At 46.6% G+C, this 26,390-nt stretch overlaps 1 protein-coding gene across 1 annotated transcript in view; it reads left to right on the forward strand.

Moving 5' to 3' along the window:
* LOC138284363 (mucin-2-like) overlaps nucleotides 1-26,390 on the forward strand; it is a 1,502,605-nt gene that overhangs the window by 131,251 nt on the left and 1,344,964 nt on the right. The window contains exons 7-8 of the mRNA XM_069223056.1: nucleotides 23,362-23,578; nucleotides 24,504-24,629. Coding sequence (XP_069079157.1) covers nucleotides 23,362-23,578; nucleotides 24,504-24,629 — 343 coding nt within the window. The remainder of the gene's footprint in view (nucleotides 1-23,361; nucleotides 23,579-24,503; nucleotides 24,630-26,390) is intronic.

Consider the following 26,390-nt stretch of genomic DNA (forward strand, 5'->3'; position numbering starts at 1 on the left):
ACCTTGGGTACGTAAAAACTAACCCAGCACGGGCGAGTGTGTGTCAAAAAAGGCTTGCGATGCGTCGATTTCACTCACGAGCGAGACCTTGCGTTGTTTCTCCTTTCGTCGGGTCGGGGTGCATAGTTCTTTCTCTCCACAGGAGAGCGATGCATCGATCTGGTCAGCACTCTCGGGTCCGGGCAGGCCTTGCATTGTTTTTACACGCCCAGCGGTGTTTGCGTCAGAAATCCAGCCGCACGATGATCCGAAAACCACGCAGCGCGGGTTGCGATCTCACCAGCCTCTGTCAGCGATCCTGTGCATGGTTTCTCCAACTCCGTGCGTCGATTCTTCGGTCGCATGGCAGACGAGTGTCGGTTTTGACCCAAGAAGCGGCGTCGCTTTGATTTTTCAGCCGCAGATCGGAGTTGCGTCGATCTTTTCCCCGCACAGCGTTCTGTGCGTAGGTTTCTTCCTCTTAGGCTGCCAGCTTCTCCTTTCAGGGTCCCAGGAACTGGATGGGCACCACTTGGCAGAGTAGGAGTTTCTCCAGAGACTCCAGGTGCTGGCAGAGAGAGAAATCTTTGCTGTCCCTGAGACTTCAAGCAACAGGAGGTAAGCTCTAAATCAAGCCCTTGGAGATCTTCACCAGATAGAAGGCACACAAAGTCCAGTCTTTGCCCTCTTACTCTGGCAGAAGCAGCAACTGCAGGATAACTCCACAAAGCACAGTCACAGGCATTGCAGCTCTTCTCCAGGAAGAGGTTCCTCTTGGTTTCCAGAAGTGTTCTAAAGTCTTTGGTTTTGGGTGCCCTTCTTATACCCAATTTCTCCTTTGAAGTAGGCCTACTTCAAAGCAAAGTCTCTCTTGAATGTGAAATCCTGCCTTGCCCAGGCCAGGCCCCAGACACTCACCAGGGGGTTGGAGACTGCATTGTGTGAGGGCAGGCATAGCCCTTTCAGGTGTGAGTGACTACTCCTTCCCTCCCTCCTACCACAGATGGCTCATCAGGAAATGCAGACTACACCCCAGCTCCCTTTGTGTCACTGTCTAGTGTGAGGTGCAACCAGCCCAACTGTCAAACTGACCCAGACAGGGAATCCACAAACAGGCAGAGTCACAGAAATGGTATAAGTAAGAAAATGCTCACTTTCTAAAAGTGGCATTTCCAAACACACAATCTTAAAATCAACTTTACTAAAAGCTGTATTTTTAAATTGTGAGCTCAGAGGCCCCAAACTCCACATGTCCATCCGCTCCAAAGGGAATCTACACTTAAATCATATTTAGGCCTTGCAACAGTGAAAAACTAATTTAGCAATATTTCACTGTCAGGACATTTAAAACACATGACTATATGCCCTACCTTGACCATACACTGCACCCTGCCCATGGGGCTACCTAGGGCCTACCTTAGGGGTGTCTTACATGTAAGAAAAGGGAAGGTTTCGGCCTGGCAAGTGGGTATACTTGCCAAGTCGAATTTACAGTTAGAACTGTACACACAGACAGTGCAGTGGCAGGTCTGAGACATGATTACAGAGCTACTTAGGTGGGTGGCACAACCAGTGCTGCAGGCCCACTAGTAGCATTTGAGTTACATGCCCTCGCACCTCTAGTGCACTTTACTAGGGACTTATTAATAAATCAAATATGCCAATCATGAATAAACCAATCAACAATACTATTTACACAGAGAACATATGCACTTTAGCACTGGTTAGCAGTGGTAAAGTGCCCAGAGTTCAAAAGCCCACAGCAAGAGGTCAGAAAAAATACGAGGCAGGAGGCAAAAAGACTGGGGATGACCCTGCATAAACTCAAAAGTCTAACATTACGCCTACAAAACCCAGGCATAGGGACTGATGCAGTGGCTTTAAAACAGGAATCTTACCATCTGATATCACTTCACACCCTAGAAGATGTCTGTTTTTCACATCCTCATTAGTAGTAGGTCTACACATGTGCCAATCATGTTGTAGGACCTTGTGACCAACCTGGGGCCATGCCACCTATGATTGCATCATCCACTGCAGCAAGGTTATGTGACGTTGTGTACTTTTTGTAAGAGACAGACCAGGATTGTCACTGTGCCATGGAGGAAGGGGTCCCCTAGCCTAGGCTTCAACACTTAAAAGAACAACAGGTAAGTACACACATAAGGTAGGTTAAACATTCATTGCCACTTCAAATTCTAATAAATTCTTTGTTAGACCTGACAGCCTTAGGGTGATCATCCCTTGCCTCCCTCCATTTTTCTGACCCTGTTTTTGCTGGTTTTAGGACTCTGTGCACTTTACCACTGCTGACCAGTGCTAAAGTGCATATTCTCTCTCCCTTAAACATGGTAGCATTGGTTTCTACCCAATTGGCATATTTAATTTACCTCTAGTCCCTAGTAAAGGGCACTACTTGTGCCAGGGCCTGTAAATGAAATGCTACTATTGGGCCTGTAACACTGTTTGTTCCACCCACATAAATAGCTCCTTAACCATGTCTCAGGCCTGCCATTGCAAGGCCTGTGTGTGCAGTTCCACTGCCACGTCAACATGACATTTAAAACTACTCACCAAGCCTTAAACTCCCCTTTTTCTACATATAAATCACCCCCTGAGGTAGGCCTGAGGTAACCCATAGGGCAAGGTGCTATGTAAGTAGGTATGTGTTTTACATGTCCTGGTAGTGAAAAACTCACAAATTCGTTTTCCACTGTGGTGAGGCCTGCTATTCTCATAGATTAGCATTAGAACGGTCCCTTATAATTTTAAGTCATAGATTCTGATCTGAAAGAAGTAGCCCTGCCATGTTTAGTATGACCAGAATAATAGAAAATCCTGCTTACTGGTGAAGTTGGATTTATTATTACTATTTTTGAAATGCCACTTTTAGAAAGTGGGCATTTCTCTGCACTTACTGACATCTGTGCCTTACAGCCCTGTCTCCAATCCACTTCTGGTCTGTGCTGGTTGACAGCTCCCCTTGTCCATTCCATCCAGACAGACATAAACACAGGACACTCAGTCACATCTGCATTCATCTGCATACTATATGGGTCTCTCTGGGCAGGAAGTGTGGCGGGGTGCTCTCTTACACTTCAAAGGCCAGTGGCCTGCCCTCACACAAAGAATCGATAACCCACCTCCCTTCACAGGGATCCTGGCAGACAGAATTGGGCTGAAAGGGGAACTTGTGCACTTCAAACTACTCTTTGAAATTTCTCCCATTTGCATTGTACAGCTGGACTCTGTCAGAGAGACTGCCTGGCTGCCCAAAGGACTTATCTGGACTGCTTTGCTGAAGGACTGCTTTCTTGCTTGTTGACCTGCTGCCTGATGATCCTGACTCTGCTGGAAGGACTCTGCCTTCCTCTTAAAGTGCTCTCCAATGGCTTGGATTGAGCTTGCATCTTGTTTCTGAAGTCACATGGCCAACAAACACTTCACCTCTTCAGGAAATCCTAGTGCATCAGAAAATCGACACAACACCTATAGAAATCAACTAAGTGCCTGCATTGCGGCTGGAAAATCGCCACACTACCAACCAGAACAACGCAGTGCCGTCTTCATAACTGGAAATCAAACACAGCACCTGCCTTGAGGCGGGAAATTAATCCCATCGCCTACCGGATTGACACAGTGCCTGCTCCTTCTATTATTGCATCAAGGATTCTCAACGTATCATCCCTGGGCATCAAAATATCGCCACATCACAGTGAGGAACCAAGACTGCGCTCCTGGAAATTGACGTATCACCTTGCAGCATGAAGAGAAACAATGCATTGTCTGTGTCGCAGCGGAAAATCCGACACAATGCCCTATTTTTCAACGCATTTCCTCCTCTGCGGCCCCTATGCACCTTATGTTTTATGTATCCCAGGTACTGTGTGTTACAATACAATACTGATTCTTAAGGATTGGGATTTATTTAAACCTTTAAAAAGTGATATCTCGACTTGTGCATATTGGATTTATGTTGTTTTGATCTAATTTTATTCAGATAAATCTAACCTGTGTGGTGTATTTTTGTGGTGTTTTCACTGTATTACTGTATGAGTACTTTACACATTGCCTTCTAAGTCAAACGTACCTGCTCTGGGCCAAGCTACTAGAGGGTGAGCACAGGATAATTTGGGTTGTGTTGTGACTTACCCTGACTAGTGGTCCCTACTTTGACAGGGTGCATACCTCTGCCAACTAAAGACCCAATTTCTAACATACTTGTATTCTCTTACATTACACTGTCACTCACTATTTCACACATATTCAGGTCTGTACATATGCCTAAATCGACTATGCCCACTGTAATGTGACACATAACCATACTTCATTCATTACATCTTACATCCAGGACCAATGTAAAACTGTAGATGGTGATATTCCACCATTTTACAGTCTTTTGTGTTGGTGCTAAAACATTAGGCTACTTGCGTCATTTAAAACTGATGCAGCACCTCTAAATTTTGATACATCGCTGAATTTGCGTGAGTTCTGAGGACAACTTCTGTGATGCACCACTTTTTGGGCAAAATAGTTACGGCAAAGTTCCCACAGATGCGTCAGAATTTTTGATGCACCTTGGGTCTTTGCGCCATGGTGCCCCATCTTGTAAATATGGGACATCCAGGGGTGGAGCTTGCCAGGCTGCAAGATGGCCACAAGCTGAGCGAGCTCCGTCGGCCACCAACAATCCTAACTGACCCTGAAGCTCCTAGACACCTAAAAAGTCTCCATCTAAGCCCCTGGGCCCTCCTCAACACTTGCCATCTCAGGATTGAAGAGCTCGGCTTATTTGGAGGGGCCCAACCACTGGAAGGAAGTCGGGAGCTATGTGGCATAACACAGGCCTGTAACTATAACTGCTGTGGCCTATGCGCCCCTGGGAGTTGGTGGCCCGGGCGTGCTGGGGTGGCTCCCTGGGCCAATTTGAGAGCCACGTCTGAACGGAGGGGGATGCTGCTCGAGTGCCTTGCTGTGGGGCCTGGGTGAGGCACGACTCTCTGAGTTCGACGAGGTCAGACCAGCCCGAACTGTGGCAGGGGAGACAGGACCTGGATGACATCGGCTGGACAGAACTGTAGACCCACTACAGACTCATCGAGGGAGCCTCGCTGATACGAGGAGCACTGTGGTGTCTTACACCCCCGGAAGGCGGTCCTGATAAACAACCCTAAGCTGCTCTAGATCTGAATTGGACCACAAGTATCCTAACCACTTGCCTGGGGTGGATTGTGCTCGGGGGTACACCATGGCCTAAAGCAGAGACAGTAAGTGAGTACATAAATGATCTCAACTTACATTATCAGACACCCACATACCAGAACTGCCTCTCTTGTGGCAAATCCTTCACTTTTCCTAACTTCACCGAATACTCAACCACTGTTGGTACAGCACATTGAGGGTGGTACTGGTATCATTTCTTCTCCATTTTGTACTGCACATGTAACTAAGTTTACAGAACCTGAGTGGGGGAACAGGAGTTGTCCACTTGTTGGGTGCCTAAAGATATTCTATTTCCCCTTGCACTTCACCATCTGAAAGACCTCCCGTTTGCAGTGTGCAACCACCGCCATGAGTAAATCAGATAAAACCCAGGTTAAGCTTCATTTTGAGCAATGCAAGTCACATAGAATTCATGGAGAGTGCCTAGATGACAGAAGACTCGATGCAGGTGACCCTGACTCCGAGGCGGAGCCAGATTTAAAACCTATCCTCACAGCTTTGCAGCACAGTCACACTATGATTGATGGCAAAATTGACTCATTGTCATTTAGAATGGACAGAATGACTGACAGACTTGATAAACACGCTGAATGCCTTGACACAACCAAATGCAGAATCTCTGACGTAGAGGATGATCATGCCACCATAAACACAACACAATCCAGGATGGGCAAAATGCTTATTGCCCTCCAGGCCAAAGTTGGGGACTTAGAGGCCTGTTCCTGAAGGAACAATCTACGTGTGGTGGGCATCGTCGAGAGGACCACTATTAACAACATGGAGAACTACATCAAGCAACTGCTTATTATACTATTGGGTCCAATGAGTTAATTGTGAAACGGGTGCACCGATCGCTGGCACCTAGGCCGCCCCCAGGGGTGACACAGAAGCCAATGATAGCCAGACTATTAAATTATAGAAATCAGGATGCAAACTTAAAAAAGCACAAGAATTTAAGACATTACAACATGAGATATTGGATATCTCTTTTTAACCTGACTTTTCTTAACAGGTCCATGAGGCGCGGAGACTGTTTCTCCCAGCGAAACGTCAACTGCAAGACCTTAACCTGGACTACCATATGCTTAATTTGGCCAAGTTACAAGACATGGTAGATGGGAAGCCAATGCTTTTCACGGACCACAAACAACTCTCACAATTTCTGAAACACAAAGCTGCTGCGAGTGGCCACCAAGACTCACCTGCCTCGACTCTCTGATCGGAGAGGAGAGTGCTATTGGTTGTTTAACATTACAGTCTGCCTCTGCTAACCTCTTTTCCCTTAAAGGTCATACTGTTCCACTTACTCTTGATGATGGAGGGGAGAGTAACGGAGTCACTTCATTACTAAATATATTCCTAGTCTGAGAGGACACCTTAGACTAACTGCGACTAAGACTAATAAAGGTGCAAACAGCTTGGCACCACTTATGCCAGCGGTGGTGAAGTCAGAACAAACAGGGTTTGTCCCAGGCGATAACCTCAGAATGAATCTTAGAACCATATTTGCACTATATAACACATAGACCCAGTGCTGTGGGCGATGGCGGTTTTCCTAGATGCCGAAAAGGCGTATGACTCTGTCGAATGGGTATTCATGATTGAAGTGCTTCTCTGCATGGTGATTGGTGAGGTGTGCCTCCTACTGATGCAGACCCTCTATGCCGCTCCAACAGCTTGAGTGAGAATCAATGGGGGAGCCTCAGACCCAAAATCAATCACCAAGGGCATTAGGCAAAGCTGTCCACTATTGCCCTTGCTATATGCACTGGTGCTGAGCCACTGGCTTGTGCTTTGCGTGAATACCATAGTCATAGGTGCATTCACTTCCCAGGCTACAACTTAATATTTTCCGCTTACGCAGATGACACATTGTTATATATCCGAGATCCGACTCATGACCTCACACCTGTGCTCCGGGCGGTCATGTGATTTGGTGGTCACTCAGGTTTGAGAATTAATTAGGAAAAGTCTATAGTATTCACTCTGACCCCGGTCACATCTTCAGTTCCATTGGACTTTCCGCTCAAATGGTAAACAGATTCAGTGCGTTACTTGGGAATACAAATTCACATGAACCCTGCAATTGTCATGTCAGATATCTATGGAAGAGCTATACAGAAACTAACTGAAGCGGTAGAGAGCTGGATTAAATTACTGCTCCCCTAAGCAGGATGTATTGCCATCATTTAAATGGCGGTACTCCCGAGGTTTTTGTTCCTTTTTCAGAATATTCCCACGTTACTCCCAAAATATGTATTCTCCACCCTAGGGTCCCTTCTGATTCGATTGGCTTGGGCAGGAAAACAACCAAGAGTTCAGTGGCAAGTCCTAATATTGCCGTATGATATAGGGGGACACAATGTCCCCGATCTGGAAACCTAGTATAGGGCAGCCCATTCAATGTTTGTACACTCATGAATCCATGACCCTCCTGACATAGCATATTTACGTATAGAGCAAGACATGTTGGCACCATACCCCCTGCCTTATTAAATATTCCAGCCCCCTAAAAGACATCATGGTGAATTTGACTCTCTGAACACTACCACACATCCATGACATAGTTTTATGACCAAACAAGCTTTACATAAAATCAGATGGTGTGCTTGGTTTCCACCAGGTTGGAACGAAGGAGCAATCACAGCATTGCGGAAAATGGGCATTGAGAAAGTGGGAGATTTTTTTCACGAGGGTGTGATGAGATCTTGGGAATCAATTACAGAACAAATCAAGGCACCTACACCACTTTTGCCATATCAATACTAAAGAACACAGCACACTATGCATGACCTCCTAGGAGATGAGTTACTAGAACTGCTTGACATGCTGGCACTCTCAACAGTAATTGAAGATACCACACACAATAAATTGGTCACCAGGTTATACATCTACGTCCAGGAGGCACGCAAACCAGGATTAATAAAGGCTAGGCTGGAATGGCAAAGGGATCTTGACATAGGCCCTCATTACAACATTGGCGGTAAATCCTGATTACCGCCGTGCAGAAGACCGCCAACACACCGCTGCGGCGGTGGACTTCCGCTACAGCTATTACGACCCACAGCCCGGAATCCTCCAAAATCCAGACACCCACACAAGTCCGCCACACCAAAGGTCAGTGATAAACTGGCGATGACAAAACCTCCACCATCACGCCAACAGGAATACGCCCACACTATCATGACCCACGAATCCACATACATTTACAAAACACAACCACATTGGACAAATCGAAATACACACACCTGATACACATACACACACCACTCCCACACACCCAATCCAATATAAAACACACACCCACAAACCCTTATGACCAAAATTGTGATAGAAGGTCAGAGAGAGACACCACCAGAAACAACACTAGCATCCACAGGCACACAACACCATCACTCACACAACATCCACGCACCTCAGACAACACACACAAACACATCCCCTCACACATCACAACCGACACCCCCTCACGCATCACCCACACCACATCATGGCACCTCAAAGACACCCCATGTTCTTTGAGGAGGAGCTCAGGGTCATGGTGGAGGAACTCGTCCGTGTAGAGCCACAGCTATTCGGATCACAGGTGCGGCACACCTCCATTGCTAGGAAGATGGAGCTATGGCGCAGAATCGTAGACAGGGTCAACGCAGTGGGACAGCATCCAAGAACACGGGATGACATCAGGAAGAAGTGGAACGACCTACGGGGGAAGGTGCGTTCCGTGGTCTCAAGACACCAGATTGCCGTACAGAGGACTGGCGGCGGACCCCCACCTCCTCCCCCACAACTAACAACATGGGAGGAGCAAGTCTTGGCTATACCGCATCCTGAGGGCCTCACAGGAGTAGCAGGAGGAATGGCCTCTGGTAAGTCAAATCTTAACTATTACATCCCCCACCCCACCCTACCTGCATGCTATCACATACCCCACCCTCACCCCGTCACTCCAACACCTCACAAATGTCCCACTATCACAACCCACCCAACCCATCACCAAAGCATGTCCACTACAGATACCCACACAGACCCCAAACCAATTATCACAGAAGGTCCTAGACAAGAATGCAAGCACTGGAGTACAGGTTCACCCACCCATTCCACACAATGGCACACACAGATGCAATAATCATGCCTTTACACCCCTGCAGGACCCCTACCCAACATCACCAGACAGGAGATTCAAGACATGTCCACTCCCCCCACAGAAGAGGCCCACAGTGATGACAGCAGCTCTGTCCAACTGGATCAAAATGACCAGCCCGGCCCATCTGGGACCTCGGGACAGTCAGTTCCCCTGACACTGGCACATGCTACCACAGAGCCTCCCCCCCTCAGGAAACACCAGCACAGCACCCACCCAGCGGGCCCATCCCTCTGTCCCCAGGCAAACCCACCAACCCAATAAATTCAGGGACCTGGGGGCAGTGGCAGTGGGCACACGGTTCAGGGGACAGAGGCACTGGAAAACAGGGGAACTGGGAGGACTGCTGTGCGACAGGGGGAGGACAGGCCCAGGAAACCCACTCTTCACGAGGCCCTCTCCAACATCATGGGAGCGTACCATCGTTCCCAGGAGGCGATGGCAATGGTACTGGCCAAGTTTCAGGAGACCCAGCGGCTGCAGGAGGAACAGTATCTGGGGAACAGGGAGGAACTCAGGTCCATCAACACCACCCGGGTCACCATTGTAGGGGTGCTGAAGGACCTTGTCAACACCAGGAGGGATACTGTGGCACAACAAGGGGACCCTGACACTAGCCTGGATGATGAACAGCCCACCACCTCTGCTGGCGCTAGAGGACAGGAGGCACCGCCACAGGACCACGACACCAGCACCCCACCCCCTGCAGATGGAGAACCACCCCGCAAATGGTCCCTGAGATCCAGGAACAAGACAGAGAACAATGCCAAGACCCCTGCCAGGAAATGAGACACCCCTGAATGTCATCCTTCTGTCCCACTTTGTCACCCTGTCCATCCATCAACTGTCCTAGCTCCACTTCCTATGCCCCTTTGGGCAATGCACCTGTGAAACAAATAGACTGGACTCTGCCATGGACATTCCTCCACCATCACCCCTGCCCATTTTACAACCCCCTCCACTAATTTGCACTGAAATAAACACCCTTGAATCACAAAACAATATGGAGTCAGTCTGTGCTTTCACAAATGTGTATTTGCAATAACTATGGAATATAGCAATGTCAATTGTATTGTCAACATACTGATGTAACACAGCTCTAGTCCATGATGTAATATAGCAGAGGTCACACCGTGGGACCCACATCTGTTAAATGGAAAGGCAAAGTGACAAGTCAGGGTCCATACACTGGGTGAGAGTGACAGACTTATGATAGGTCTAACAATTGTATGAGATGTGTGAGGCAGTGACATCTTCTTACCTGTGTCTCACTGGAAGTATTGCTGGATAACGTTGTTTCTATTGTCGATATCCTCTTCTTCTGCCTCCTCTTCTTCACTGTCCACAGGCTCCACAGCTGTCACGAGACCTCCTTCTGGACCATCCTCCTGCAGAAAAGGCACCTGTTGTCGCAAAGCCAGGTTGTGCAGCATACAGCAGGCCACGATGATCTGGCACATCTTCTTTGGTGAGTAGTAGAGAGAACCACCTGTCATATGGAGGCACCGGAACCTGGCCTTCAGGAGGCCGAAAGTCCGTTCGATCACCCTCCTAGTTCGCCCATGTGCCTCATTGTAGCATTCCCCTGCTCTTGTCCTGGGATTTCTCACTGGGGTCAGTAGCCATGACAGGTTGGGGTACCCAGAGTCACCTGCAAATGTCGAGGGACAACTGTTAGACACACACTAACCCTTAGGGTCCTTGTACTCACCTACTAGCCACACACGGTGCCTCTGGAGTTGCCCCATCACATAAGGGATGCTGCTATTCCTCAGAATGTAAGCGTCATGCACTGATCTAGGAAACTTGGCATTCACATGAGAGATGTACTGGTCGGCCAAACACACCATTTGCACATTCATAGAATGGTAGCTCTTCCGGTTTCTGTACACCTGTTCACTCCTGCGGGGGTACCAAGGCCACATGTGTCCCATCAATGGCACCTATGATGTTGGGGATATGTCCCAGGGCATAGGATTCACCTTTCACTGTAGGCAAATCCTCCACTTGAGGGAACACGATGTGCCTATGCATGTGTTTCAGCAGGGCAGACAACACACTGGACAACACTTTTGAGAACATAGGCTGGGACATCCCTGATGCAATGGCCACTGTAGTTTGAAAAGACCCACTTGCCAGGAAATGGAGTACTGACAGGACACTAGAGGGGGGATCCCTGTGGGATGCGGATTGCTGACATCAGGTCTGGCTTCAACTGGGCACACAGTTCATGGATTGTTGCACGATCAAGTCTGTAAGTGTCTATTATGTGTCTCTCTTCCATTGTCGACAGGTCCACCAGTGGTCTGTACACCGGAGGATGCCGCCATCTCATCACCTGGCCCAGCGGACGTGCCCTATGGACGAGAACAGCGAGCAGAGAGTCAGCGAACGCTGAGGTATTACAAAATGTCATTATCACACACTTGTTAATCCGCAATGTGCCTGTTACTGTGTGTATGCAAGGCCTAGATAGGTGTGACGCAGTTATTATTAATGCCATGTGGCCCCCTGAAATGGCGGCTGCCTGACCTGCAAGGTGGGACAAGGGGATATGAGGTAACTGCGCTGGCGTTCTACACCATCGCGGTAGACAGTCGAAGACCGCAGCGCAATCCTGCATTGGTTAACATCGGACCCTATGGGTCCCAGGAGCCAATGACGATGTACGCCGTCGGTGAAGGTCCGCACCGCCGCGGACGTGACCGCCATTTTCTGTCTGTTCACTCACTTGATACCTGACCTTCGACAGGAGAGGACCTACACTGCAAGTGCTGTTGTGACCTCAGTCTGGAAGCGACAATGGCTCATGTGTCTGGGGAAAGGGCCCCTGCCTTCACTTCGGAGGAGTTGGAGAAGTTAGTGGATGGGGTCCTCCCCCAGTACACGCTACTCTACGATCCTCAAGACAAACAGGTGAGTACACTGTGAGCATGCTGCATGGGCAATGCCTGTTTGGAGTGGTGTGGATGGAAGATACATGGGGGGGGACTGAGCCCTGCATGAGCGGAAGGTGAGTGTATGTGTGTCAGGGCAATGGTGGGAACGTGGGCCAAAGACTGTGATGGTCCGGACGGTTAAAGCTTTTCCTTTTCCCCTGTACCTTTCCTCTAGGTCAGCGCCCACCAGAAGAAGGATATTTGGTGTGCCATCGCCAAGGACGTCCGGACCCTGGGGGTCCACCACAGACGGAGCACCCACTGCCGGAAAAGATGGGAGGACATTCGCAGCTGGAGCAAGAAGTCGGCGGAGGCCCAGCTGGGGATGGCCTCCCAACGTGGGAGGGGTGCCCATCGCACCATGACCCCCTGATGTTCTGGATCCTGGCGGTGGCGTATCCGGAGTTGGATGGGCGCTTGAGGGCATCACAGCAGCCACAAGGGGGTGAGTACACTCTCATTCACCTGAATGCGCGCATTACGAGGTGTCTGGGTGGGGGAGGTGGTCAGTGGGTTACCCTAGGCCAGGGCGAGCTTTGTAGGCAAGGACCCTTTGTGATGCAGGCTATGTGGCACCCCAATCCCACCAGTGGTCAGAGCCATCTACAACTAGTCAGGCTCCCGTGACTTCCATGTGTGTAGCAATCGGGCATAGGCCTTGTACCCCATGGGCATGTGATCAATCTAGGAACTATAAGTGCATGGCGTAGTGCAGAGGGCTGCTGTGTCTGTATTGTCCGCCATCGGTAGTGGTATTGCATGCACTGAACATGTCTTTCTTCTGTCTTCCCCCCCTTTTTGTGGTTTCCCTGTTCTTGTGTGCAATAGCCTCATCAGGCGGAGGAGCAGTGGCACCGGAGCAGGAGAGAGCTGCATCTCACTTGGCCCTGGAGGGCGAGACAATGGAGTCTGAAGCCACCAGTGGGACGGAGGGTGAGGGAAGCTCCACGGCGGGGACAGGAGGTGACAGCAGCGACAGCGACTCCTCCTCTGATGGGAGCTCCCTTGCGGTGGCGGGCCCCTCTGTGCCCCCCGCATCAACAGGTACAGCCGCCACCCCCTACCAGCACCGCCCTCCCAGCAGCCCCTCAGCGTGTGTCCCATGGCCGCTCACCCATGAGGGTGGGCATCTCCTTCGCCCCAGGCACCTCAGGCCCTGCCCCAGTCAGCCCTGCTGCCCTCAGTGAGGAGGCTATTGACCTCCTGAGATCCCTCACTGTTGGGCAATCTACCATTGTGAATGCCATCCAGGGTGTCGAGAGGCATTTGCAACAAACAAATGCATACCTGGAGGGCATTCATTCTGGCCAGGCAGCCCAACAGAGAGCATTTCAGGCTCTGGCCTCAGCACTGATGGCAGCCATTGTCCCTGTGTCCAGCCTCTCCCCTCCAACTTCCTCCACCCAGACCCAATCCCCTGTACCTCAGCCTATCCCAAGCACACCATCAGACCAGCATGCACACACCTCAACACACAAGGGTGGCTCTGGCAAACATAAGCACCACAAATCCCACAGGCACTCACACAAGCATCATACCCATGCACACATAGCAACATCCACTGCCTCTACTGTGTCCCCCTCCTCCACGTCATCCTCCTCCCTCCCAGTCTCAGCTCCACTCACACCTGCATGCACTACATCTTCAGCCACTACCTCCATCACCAGCACGCCCATCATCACACACCGCTCACATGCTCTCACCACCCCCACTACCATTCACACATCCCCTGTGTCCTCTCCCAGTGTGTCTGTGAGCCCTCCTCCCAAAGTACACAAACGCAGGCACACACCCACCCAACAACCATCCACCTCACAACAGCCTCCAGCCCATGCACCTTCACCCAAATTCAGCAAACGTACACCTCCTACAACCACTACCTCTTCCTCCACTTCCAAACCCACTCCATCTACCCGTCCCAGTGTGTCTAAAAAACTTTTCCTGGCTAATATTGACCTCTTCCCTACACCTCCCCCCGTCCGTCCCATAGGGCCAGGCTTTCCAGGTCCCAACCCAGCACCTCAGCCACCACATCACCAGGCACAGTGGTGCCAGCAACTGTGGGCTATTGGAGTGCGCCAACCACTAGGGCTGGCAGTGTGCCACGGAGCGAGGGCAAGGACATTCCATCACCTGCAAAAGTTAGAAAGTTGCCCATATCCTGGAGGGAGAAGACGAAAACACCTGCCACCAAGGGCTCAGAGAAAACAAAAGGGGATAGTGGCAAAACAGCTGCACCACCATCCAAGGTGGGGAAGGGCCAGAAAATAAAGGGCAGGTCAGGAGAGGGCATGGTGGCACCGACAATGGGACCAGTGTCACACTTTCTGTCCACGTCGACGTCAACCCGTACGGTGGAGAAGACCGCCACCTGCACCACCATATGCACCGCCACCAGCACCGCCGCCACAGAGCCCACCGCCAGCACCGCAGCCACTGAGCCTGCCACCAGCACCGCCGCCACAGAGCCCGCCACCAGCACTGCAGTCACTGGGCCCACTACCAGCACCGCCGCCATAGAGCCCACCGCCAGCACTGATGCTACAGAGCCCACCGCAAGCACCGCTGCCACAGATTCTGCCACCAGCACCGATGCCACAGAGTCCGCCGCCAGGACCGCCACGACTGACACCTCCGCAAGCACCGCCAGCGGCCCCGCGAAATCCTGAGCCAGTGGCACCACTGCAGACATGGCTGCCATCCCCAGTGGTCAGTCGTCCGAGCCTGGTGGTCAGTTCCAGAAGCCTGGGCAGCTTCCATGATGCACCACCTTCAGTGGAGAAAGGCATCCACTACCTCAGTCCCTGGCAGGATAAAGCACTCTGGGCACAAAGCCCCCTCCAGAACCAGTGGAGATTCACATCCACTACCTCAGTCCTTGGCAGGATGAAGCACTCTGGGCACAAAGCCCCCTCCGAGACCAGTGGAGTATCACATCCACTACCTCAGTCCTTGGCAGGATGAAGCACTCTGGGCACAAAGCCCCCTCCAGAACCTGTGGAGAAAGGCATCCACTACCTCAGTCCTTGGCAGGATGAAGCACTCTGGGCACAAAGCCCCCTCCAGAACCAGTGGAAATTCACATCCACTACCTCAGTCCTTGGCAGGATGAAGCACTCTGGGCACAATACCCCCTCCAGAACCCGTGGAGAAAGGCATCCACTTGAGAGACTGTGGCTTTGCACTCCCCAGGATGAAGCAGTGGGCAACCCACCCACTGGAGAGACTTGAGAGACTGTGGCTTTGCACTCCCCAGGATAATGCAGTGGGCAACCCACCCACTGGAGAGACTTGAGAGACTGTGGCTTTGCACTCCCCAGGATAATGCAGTGGGCAAACCACCCACTGGAGAGACTTGAGAGACTGTGGCTTTGCACTCCCCAGGATAATGCAGTGGGCAAACCACCCACTGGAGAGACTTGAATACTGTGGCTTTGCACTCCCCAGGATAATGCAGTGGGCAACCCACCCACTGGAGAGACTTGAGAGACTGTGGCTTTCCACTCCCCAGGATAATGCAGTGGGCAAACCACCCACTGGAGAGACTTGAGAGACTGTGGCTTTGCACTCCCCAGGATAAAGCAGTGGGCATGGAGCCCCCTCGTGGAGCAGTGGCGTTGTGCACTCATCCATCTGAGGTACCCCTCCTCCCTTCCCCTTGAGGTGCCTGTTTTATTTTGATCTGATGCCCCTGCAGTGTTCTCTCCGTTTGAAGTCTGGTATTATGTGTGGGCCTCGCCCATGCATTTTCGGCCCAGTGGTCAACGGACAATAATTGGTGCACTATCCGGACTTGTGTAGTTGGTGTACATAATTGTATATACTGTATTTCGAGTTTTGACTAATGGATTTTTATTAATTACAATCGTTACAATCATTTCCTTTTGTCCTTGCGTTCTTCCAGGGGGATGGGGGGTGTAAATGTAATGTTGCAGCATGTATTTGTGTGTATGTTGTTGTGGGTGGGGGTGGGGGTTTTGCGTGTTGCGTGTTTGGTGCTCCTGATAGTAGAGCTGGAATACCATTGCAGGGAGTATCTGGACTTCTGGCTCCATGGCGTCCTGGTTCCTCGTGGGGTGTGGAGAGGTGAGTGTTTTCCCTTCCAAGTCCTGTTTCCGCCGTGTTTTTGTTTGCGTTGTTTCTGCCCCGGAAAAGGTGGCGGATTGGCCTCTCATAATAGTGTGGGCGGTACATTGCCTTCCGCCTGTCTGTTGGCGGTGACCGCCGCGCTGTTTGTTTCTACTGCCGTGGCGGTCGGAGTGTTAAAGTGGCTGTCTATGTTGGCGGTTTCCGCCACGGTCGTAATCCTATTTTTTTTCTGACGGTCTGTTGGCGGTATTAGCACCGCTTTAACACCGACTGCCAGGGTTGTAATGAGGGCCATAGTTTTAACAGATACCCAGTGGCAATACTGCTGCTCATGACCCGCTCCATCTCTCTCAATGGGAAACATAGATTAATTCACTTCAACTATATAAATAGGATATACTATACACCCGTTAGGCTATTTAAATATGGTCTGCACACTACAGCCAACTTTCCAAGATGAGGGGGAAGTGGGCTTTCTTCACATGATATGGTCTGCCCCGGGATACAAGAGTTTTGGGTTTGAGTCTTTGTGGACAAGGCAGACATTACAGGTGTCCATCTGGCTGTCACACCACTCTTGGCACACCCCGGCTATGATTGATGTAGAAAAGGGAGATAGGAGATGGCTATGGGCTTCTTACTACCGAAATGTAAAGAAGCCATAAGAAGGGATCATGACCCATGAACCACGCTAAAAGAATGGCATAGCGATATGGTATATTGCAATACCCAGACAGACACATAGAACAAACTGACCCCACCATAGAACCGCCCCAAAAAATTATTGGGGACCATATTAAACCTATTTAATTGGTAAGGAGACCGGAGAGCCTGAGGACGAATGATAGCACAATTATATTGACTATTAAACTATAAGTGTTGTTTCCCCAACTTGTGCTACATGACCTGCCTAGCCTGAAATGCATAGAGAGAAATGCCTAAGGATGTATTACAAGGGCTCGTGCACGTCATTGTTGATTGCATTGTCAAATGTGGGATCTGGATATGTAATAGCAGACGGACAGTGGACTTGGTCAACAGGAATGTATCACTATAATATGTGTACCTCCGGTCAACAAACAATTTCATATGCTGATCGTCACATGTTGTTGTTGTATATTGCAGAAAATCATAAATACATTTTTGTTTAAAAAAGGCACATCCATAGCATCATAGAGGATTCTTGCACATGGCAACTGTTTTGTATGCATTGCTGATGCAACACGATGATGCGTCATTTTTTGAAAATATGGCCCTCAATGCAAGAACAATGAAGAATAGTGAATGATACACTGTTAGTGTACTAGGAAAGAAAGCACTAGTAGCTAGAATGGGAGTCTCCTTGACATATGAGATAAGTAAATTGAAATGCTTTTAAATGTATGTTCTGTGTCTACATGCAAGTGAGAATGTGTGTATATGGGAGAATGTGTGTATGTGTGAGCATGTGGGTATGTGAGTTAGTGAGTAAAAATGAGTGTGATTGAATGTCAGAGTGTGAGGAAGACTGAGAGAGAACTATTGAATAAGAGAGAGTGCAAGTGAGAGAAAGTGGGCAATGAGAACAAATGAGTGTTAGGGAGTGATAGCAATTGTGAGTGAGAATAAGAGTGAGTCAGAATGAGTGAGTAAGAGTTAGAGTGAATGTAAATGACAGTAAGTGTAAATGAATAAGTGAGATTGAGTGAGTCAGAGTGAATTAAATAAGTAAGAATGAGAGTGTGAGTGAGAAAGTATGAGTAAGTCACAGTATGAGTGAGCAAGATTGCAAATGAATGACAATGAGGGAGAATAAGAGTGAGTGCAAGAGGGTGAGTGACAATGAATGAGTTAATGCAAGTGGGATTTATTTAGTCTGAGAAGGCAAGAATGAGTGATATTATTTCCGCTATTCCTGGCATTTTGGTGGGTGAATGAATTAAAGTGAGCATGAATGACAATGTGGTGCTATGCTTGAGTATGCTTGGCCCTGCCATATTCAAGGTGATTCTTTTCTTATAGGGGCACTCACGGCAAAATGCTAGATATGTCATACTGGAGGCAATTCTTTGCTACCATACTGCTATCATACTGGATGCAATACTATGCATATGCGACACCCATATCAAAAAGGCACTGGCATCCTTAAGGTAATTCATGGCATAGGAGCACCTATGGGCAAGTGTTGACACTGGCATACTGAAGGTAATTCTTGGCATGGGGCACTCATGGCAAGATGCTGGCACTGGTACTTTAAAGGAAATGCTTGCCATAAACAAAAACAACTGTAGCATATAGCAGTTGGGCAGCCAAGCCACAATGCTGGCCCTTACGTAATTTTAGACATGGACACCAATAATGACAAAATGTTGTATGTAATTTGTGGCCTAAGGGGGAAACCATAGCATATAGTAGCACCTGTAAAAAAAAGGCTAACTATTGCACAATTAAGGTGATTTTGGGGATATGATGGAACTTATAGCACATTTGGGGTTATGGGAAGTGTCAGGTTTCTTTGGCTAGGCACACCATGAAAGCACTTGAATAATTAATGAGGGCGCTTGCAGTATGGCTTTTATGCAAATTCATGTGAGGATTGTGCTTTCAAATGCACTATATGACCCCATTTTATCTAAAGTTTCATGCGGGGAGAACCCTTTCCCTGAGCCCACCCTGAATTCTCTCACTTTGATTGCTACAAATCAGGGCGTATATTACACCCCACCACTTTTAAAGTTTACCGTCCACCACTGCTAGGGCAGGAGGTAAGCAGTGTTTTGAGGAACCCTTGTTATTTTAGCTCCATGCAGTCTTCTGATTACATATTTTAAAAAAAGAATTAAAAAACCAAAGTCATTTTTGCCATGTGTCATTATTGTGAGTGCATGGAAAAATATATATTTGAATAGAACCTTCACCTTTGTGCTTTCAGTGAATGAAGTGCTGTGCAAATGATCACACATCAAAATGTATTAGCAATAAGGATTAATTTAAGTGAATATTATTGTTCATATTCATCATGTGGTCTATATCAATGAATACATATGAACATGCTGTAGTATAAGGAAACGAAGAGCAGAGAGTGCAGGTAGAAAGGATGCTATTTATTTCTGAAAAAGGACTCCAACCTTCTACCAGCTTCCTTACCAGCCCAGCTCTAACAGTCTTTTTCTAGAACCTCAGAACATGGGACTAGAGTATAGAATTGAGAACAGATAACACGAAGAACAGATACCACATATCTTCCACCCAAAGACAACACACAAATGACATAAAAGAAACTCACAAAACAAAGGTAAAGGAATAGGAGCTACACAAGAGCAACCCAACACACAAGATTCTAAATATATCCATCTTCCAATTTCACAGTCTTTTTAAACTATTTCACAACTTTGAGAGGCTTAGTGAATTTGGAATGGTCACAGTGATTAAGAGGAAGTTTTACTACAACCAAATCTCCAGTGCCCACCTTAACATCAGAAACTTCTTTACATAAGTCATTAGTTAGTTTAATTTGAGCTTGTTTTTTTTCTCTCAAAACATATGCACATTTTCTGGCAACATCCCAACCACTCAAATTCATTCTGACCCTTATTCCTTTTCATCCAATAGGGATAAACTACAGCATGCAGAGTGAACCTGTAAGCCTCAATTGTCCTCCACAATTCCTTGTTTCAATCTTTCCCATTCACTTTAGCTAGTTGCAACCTCCCGTTTGGAGTTTTTAAAAAAATTCTCTACCATCCCATTAATTTGAGGATGATAGAGAGAACATTTTTTGTGCACTATACCCTTCTCCTGCACTAATTTTTCCATTGCATGTGAAGTAATTTGATCCCCGTTGTCAGTGGTAATAGTTCCTGGATTGCTCTCTTTGTAAAGATTTTCTCCAAAAACTTAAGTACAGATTCTGTGGTAATTTCTGGCACAAAACCACTTCAGGCCATCTTGAAAACATGTCCATCAAAACAAGTAAATAAATGAGCTTGGACCCTAAGCTCAGAGGACGCATAATATCTGGGCCAATCTCTTCCCACGGGCATTACAGAACATCTCAACATACCAATGGAAGTGGCCTCACTCTATTAGTTTTGTCGCTTAAAGAACACTCAAAACACTCTCTCTAATGATATGTTCAATTCTTACATCCATACCTGGCCACCAGTAATCCGTTTTCAGCCTCTCCTTTTGTTTTACTTTTGCTAAGATGCCCCAAATTCACCAAATTTATCAATCATTTCCTAAGTGTTTCTGGAGGTACTACCCTTTGGTTTCTCATGAATAATCCATTACTTACATACAGTTCATTGTGTACGTCACAAAAAGCTTTCTCACCTTCTTTGGACACTTCTCATCCTCCTACTTTGACAATCTTCTCTTGCAAACTACAGAGCACAGTGTCCTTACTTAGTTCATCCAACCATTCAGTTTACGCAATGCACCCATCTGTAACCATACACACTCTGATATTTTTATCTACCCACCAATCCTCTCTTTTGAAATCACAACGATCTGAAGCTACCAACCTCAAAAGACAATCTGCTGTTTTGTTAGTAATTCCAGGCACATACCTCACATTGAATTGGAAGTCCTGCAGTGACACAATCCACTTGCAAATGTGACTGGATAGTGAAACAATTCCCTTTTTCTAAAATATTTCATGCAAAGGTTTAAGATCAGTATACATATTAAGTCTCTGCCCCCATAAAAATGTTTTGAATTTTTTGATCACCCAATATACGGCTAATGTCTCTTTTGCAATAGTACCTTGACTCTGACCCATTCAACTCCCCGAAGGCAAAAGCTACAATAACGTCACAATCCCCTTGCACTTGTTTCAACACAGCTCCAACATCCTTGTGCTTTCTTAAGACACACTCAGATATCTTCAAATTCTTCCCCGCGCTGTACATTTCACTCAAAGTCTACTCCTTTTCTCAGCAGACCTCTCAAAGCACACTTCCTACTCACAATGTTTGGCACAAAATGAGAATACAACTCTATCATTACTAAAATTGGCTGTACATCTTCTTTTTTCCTGGCCTCGATAATGTCTGTATGGTATTGACAAGATCATCCTAAGGCTTAATCCCCTTGGCTGAAATGACATGTCCCAAATATTCTATTTCTTCCTGAGAAAATTTGCATTTATTTCGCCTTGAGAGTAACCCCATCCTCACTCAATATTTCCAGAACTTCTTTGACTCTACTCAAGTGTTGTTCTCTGTCTTTTCCAAATATCAAAATATCATCCTGAAAGTGCAAGACTCTTTCCAAGCTTCCAAATATCCTAGTCATTAACCTCTGAAATACTGAAGGTGCAGAACAGAGTTCAAAAGGCATGCAATTGAATCTGTAGGTACCCAATGTCATAATAAATGAAGTAAAATCTTTCAAACTGTCAGTGAGTTCGACATCATGGTACGCTGAAGTGAGGTCAAGAGTCATGAACCACTTAGCACCATAGTCCCTACCATTTCAGTTGCTAGGCAGAGGAAAATTGTCCTCCACTATTTATTTATTAAGTTCCCTCAAGTCAATACACAATCAAATTTTGTTCTTGGTCTTCCGAGCTATCACTGTGGGAAGCAACCACTCCGTTGCTTTCATCTGTTAGATAATTACTTCACTACACAATCTCTCAAATTTAAGTTTGACAGCTTCCCTAACACTATTGGGAATGTTCCTCACCTTGCACAAAAAAGGAGTAGCATCTACCTTAAGGTTTATATAATTCATGTAATTCTACAAACATTCCATCTTTGTTGCCAATCTGTAGTATATAATAATGAAGCACAGAGAGTGCACGTAGAAAAGATGATCTTTATTCCTGAAAAGGATACTAACCTCCTACCAGCTGCCCACCAGCTCAGTTCTAACAGTCTTTTTATAGAAACTCAAAACAGAGCATAGAATTTAGAACATAGAACATATGAAGAACAGATACCACACATACCTACTATGGTTTTCTTTTTAAATCTCTATTTTCCTCTCCCCATTATTTATCAATACATTTCCAGTTGCAGTAAAACCTAGGGGAAGTAATAAATTATGACAGTTTGTAATATAAATATTAGATTTGTACTGCTGTTCTGAGTTTTTCTTCACTTAATGCAAACAGAAATTAGAGGTTCCTCTGGCCTATCTTGTCAGAACACTAATATAAATAGTTTAAAAAATCTATATTTTTCTGTGTTGTGTTATGATATTACTCATGCGGTTATTATGGAAGTTCAGCAAAATCAATTATTGTGATGTCACAAGGGTTTAGGCCATGTGACCTTACTTCCTGGGAAGATTGAAGGTCAAAGGTCATATGGTGTTGGGTGTCCATCCACACAGAAATTAGTTAAAGAGCCAGTACTTCAGCTTCTTGCAGAATTTAGGAAGTGAGGAGGAGGCCCTGATGTACTGAGAGAGGTCCTTCTAGGTCTTGGGCCTGATGTGACATCAATTGTCATCTAATGGCCTACAGATGAACAGGCTGTCTGGTTGTCTGTGTAAATAATTGTGGTCAATGGCGTATAATTGATTACAAGGACTGTAACCGAGGATAAGAAATGCGGCGATAAACAAATGAAATACAAGTGAAGCAATTCTGAAACCAGTTTTACTCTGGAAAGTGGACTATATAATGCCATTTGGAACTGAGAAAACCAATTAAAATATAGTGGAGCTTTTAATGATTTTGCATTGTAAAACTGTTTAGTATTTTTGTAACATGAAACTAGAATACAGGTATCTCTAAAATAGAATGTGAAGACTAACAATTTTTACTCCCAATGCAAAACCCTTTTGTTTTGATTGCATGCATATATCAGTTGGATTTCTGGCATTCGTCGGGTGGAGATGCACAGGACCATGAAAAGTTAAATAAATCCAAATTATCATCAGGTTTTAATATATATATATGTATCTATATATATATATAAAGTGTAGTGTGCTGTCTTACAGAGCTATCCAAAGCCAATTTAACAACATACATATTAAAACCAGTATTTTTAACAGATTTCTGCTTGTGAGAGGATACTGAGAGGCTCTGCATTTCTTGACTGCAAAGGAAGGCTTGACGTCAGTCCGTATATCTCTGCTTGTATTGAAGATCAATGCCACTGTCACATGTCGCCAAACACTACCTGCCTATGCAGCACAGTTGCTAAATATGTTAGTGCCTGCATTGAAGCTGATGGGACACCTGGAAACTGGAGGACTCCAGATCTATGTCGTAAGTATCTTAGTAAGAACCACGTGCCACCAGTTCAATACTCCAGCTTGGCATTGATTTGTGTGTAGCTTGCAAGTGGAAGGGGTCCTTGAACATGGTGTAGTGCAAAAAAGAGAGCTTTAATGGTGTCCCCTGCAACCAGCGGAACTTATGGCCAGGGCACAATGCTATTTTGTGGTCACAAACGGCAAAATGTGCATTTTACGACCACAAAATGACATTGTAGCATGTACCATCCCTATTTTGCGGGTTGGTACCATATTACTGACTTGCAAAATAGGGATTGCAACTTGATATTAGGAAAGGGCGTGCCAAAAGCATCCCTTCCTAATTGCAACTCACAGGCCTTTATATGATTGTTTTGTGATCATGAATGTGGTTGCAAAACAATCGCAGTTACCATCACTTTCAAATTGGTGGTAACCCATTCGCAAATAGGAAGGGGTCCCCAAGGGACTCTTCCCCTTTATGAATGGGGGCAGCAACATTTGTTCAGAGCAGGCAGTGGTCCCGCAGACCACTGCCTACTCTGAAAGAATGAAACTGAAACGTTTCATTTTTATTTTTGAAATGCAGCCCATTTACCTTTAAGAAAAATGGACTGCATTTAAAAAAAAATGCTTCATTTAAAAAGCAGTCACAGACATGGTGGTCTGCTGACCCCAGCAGGCCACTATCCCCGTGAGTGTCACAAATTGCGACTTGCCGCATGAATATTAATGAGACAAGCCCTTGGTGACCCTTTAGTGAATCGCAAACAGTGTGGTTGACACTGTTGTACTTTTTTTTTGAAAGAGTAATGTACACCACCTCATGTTAGAAATAGCAGATAGGGTTGCTATCAGATCATGGTCAAATATTAATTAGGACGAGAAATATTTATTTAAAATTAACTATGTTCTTTTCTTCCTCCACATCAATCTAGCGATGTCATGCCCCTACAATAAGGAGTATCAGTTGCTTGGGTTGGCCTGTGAAGACACCTGCTCCAACTTGGAGATGAGCCTAGTCTGCTTCAAGGGTTACAGAGAAGGCTGCTACTGTCCAGCAGGCAAGTTTACCCAAATATCCCAGTTCCTCTTCCTGGTGGAGAATCAGTGTAAAGTGTGCAGCAGCCCTTGCAGTTTTAACATAAGAATATCTTAATATCTAGAGCAGATTATTGGACACCAGGACATCTATACACCATGTCGGAACTCCACCATTTTGCAAGGTTTGCACTGTCACTTTGAACATGATTTTGATGACTTGATTAAATGGGTCTAGACCCTTTTCAAATAACTGCAGCCACACATAAAAATAATTGACAACTTTGATCTTTTTAGCGACATTACATAATTAAGTTTTGGCAAATTAAATCAGTAGTATCAGCGCTGGTTCTGCAGTATATGCCAGCCGAAACTTCATGAGACAGGGGACATCAGCAATGAGGGGAACATCAGCCATCTTCAGCAATGAGGGGAGCCTCACCCAGACTAGCAACACATTTTGGACAATGGCCACATTCACATCTTTGCCTTTAATATGAAGTTGGTGAAGTCGAGACCGTGCATGCTCTATATGTTGTGATTCCCTCGTCTAGGTCTAGTTCTTGTGTTGTGTGCAGCCAGCTACTCCAGGGGTGCTGGCTCAGTCATGTTACATTAAATAATAAATGGTGTTAACTGCAGTGAATTGCCATTGCTGGGTTTAATCAGGGATTGTTACTTGTTCCTGTTAATGTGCACAATTGTCATTGCCAAGGCTTGTTTATTCTGCTTTATTCTTCTCCCAGAAGACCGGTTTGTAAGCACCTGAGCCTCTGCACGTTTCTAGGCAGCTACTGTCCTGGTTGCTAGGCAACACCCTCCTGATCTTCTGTTTGCCATGTGCCACACATGACTTCTTCCAAGAAAGACTATAAATAGCCTGACACAGGTCAGGCAGTGCTTGGCTTTGTTTGCTGTTTCTGCAGAGCTGAGGTCATAAAACTCACTTTCCAAGAATGGCGCCACCACTTTTTAGAGGCAGGACATACCATAAGCATATATACCGACCACCGAATTCTTCGGTTTTTTCAAGCCACCAGAGCACTCACTCCATGACAATTAAGTTGGTTACCATTCTTCAACAAATGTGATTTTGTTATTACTTACAGACCTGTGACAGTCCAACAAAAGGCTGACACCCTAACCAGGTTGGGTTATACACAGGAGGACATAGACACAGAACAGGTCCGTCCTATTACACCTAATGATAAGATTGTAGCAGCATGCTCACCACATGAGTTTCTCGACAAGCTATAAATTACTCAATTGGCTACTGAATGTCCTCCAAACGTTGCCTTACAGGGAGGTTTCCTTTATCATGCTGACAAACTGTATATCCCTATTCCAGATCTGCAGGAAACCGTCCTTCATTGGGGACATCATTTGGCCCTTGCAGGACATCTGGGTGAGAGAAAGACATTAGAGATTTGCAAAACATGGTTTTGGTGGCTGTCCAGACACAAGCTATCATGACTTACATCCGTCTGTGTCCAAGCTAAAACCTCCCACAACCAATTGGTAGAGTTACTTAAACGCCTCCCAATCCCACCTGCTCCATGGCACACCATAAACATGGTTTTCATTACTGACCTTCTTGTTTCAAATAGGTACTCGGTTATCTGGATAGTAGTAGACTACTTGACTAAAATGGCTCACTTTACCCCCTTAAAAAGGGTCCCCAGCACTTCAGCTCTAGCAAGCTTATTTATTCAGCATATGATGAGACTACATGGTTTGCCCTCGGCAATTGGGTCTGACCGTGGACCCAGTTTGTCTCTTGATTT

Source organism: Pleurodeles waltl, chromosome 3_1, assembly GCF_031143425.1.
Source record: "Pleurodeles waltl isolate 20211129_DDA chromosome 3_1, aPleWal1.hap1.20221129, whole genome shotgun sequence".
NCBI classification, from domain to species: domain Eukaryota; kingdom Metazoa; phylum Chordata; class Amphibia; order Caudata; family Salamandridae; genus Pleurodeles; species Pleurodeles waltl.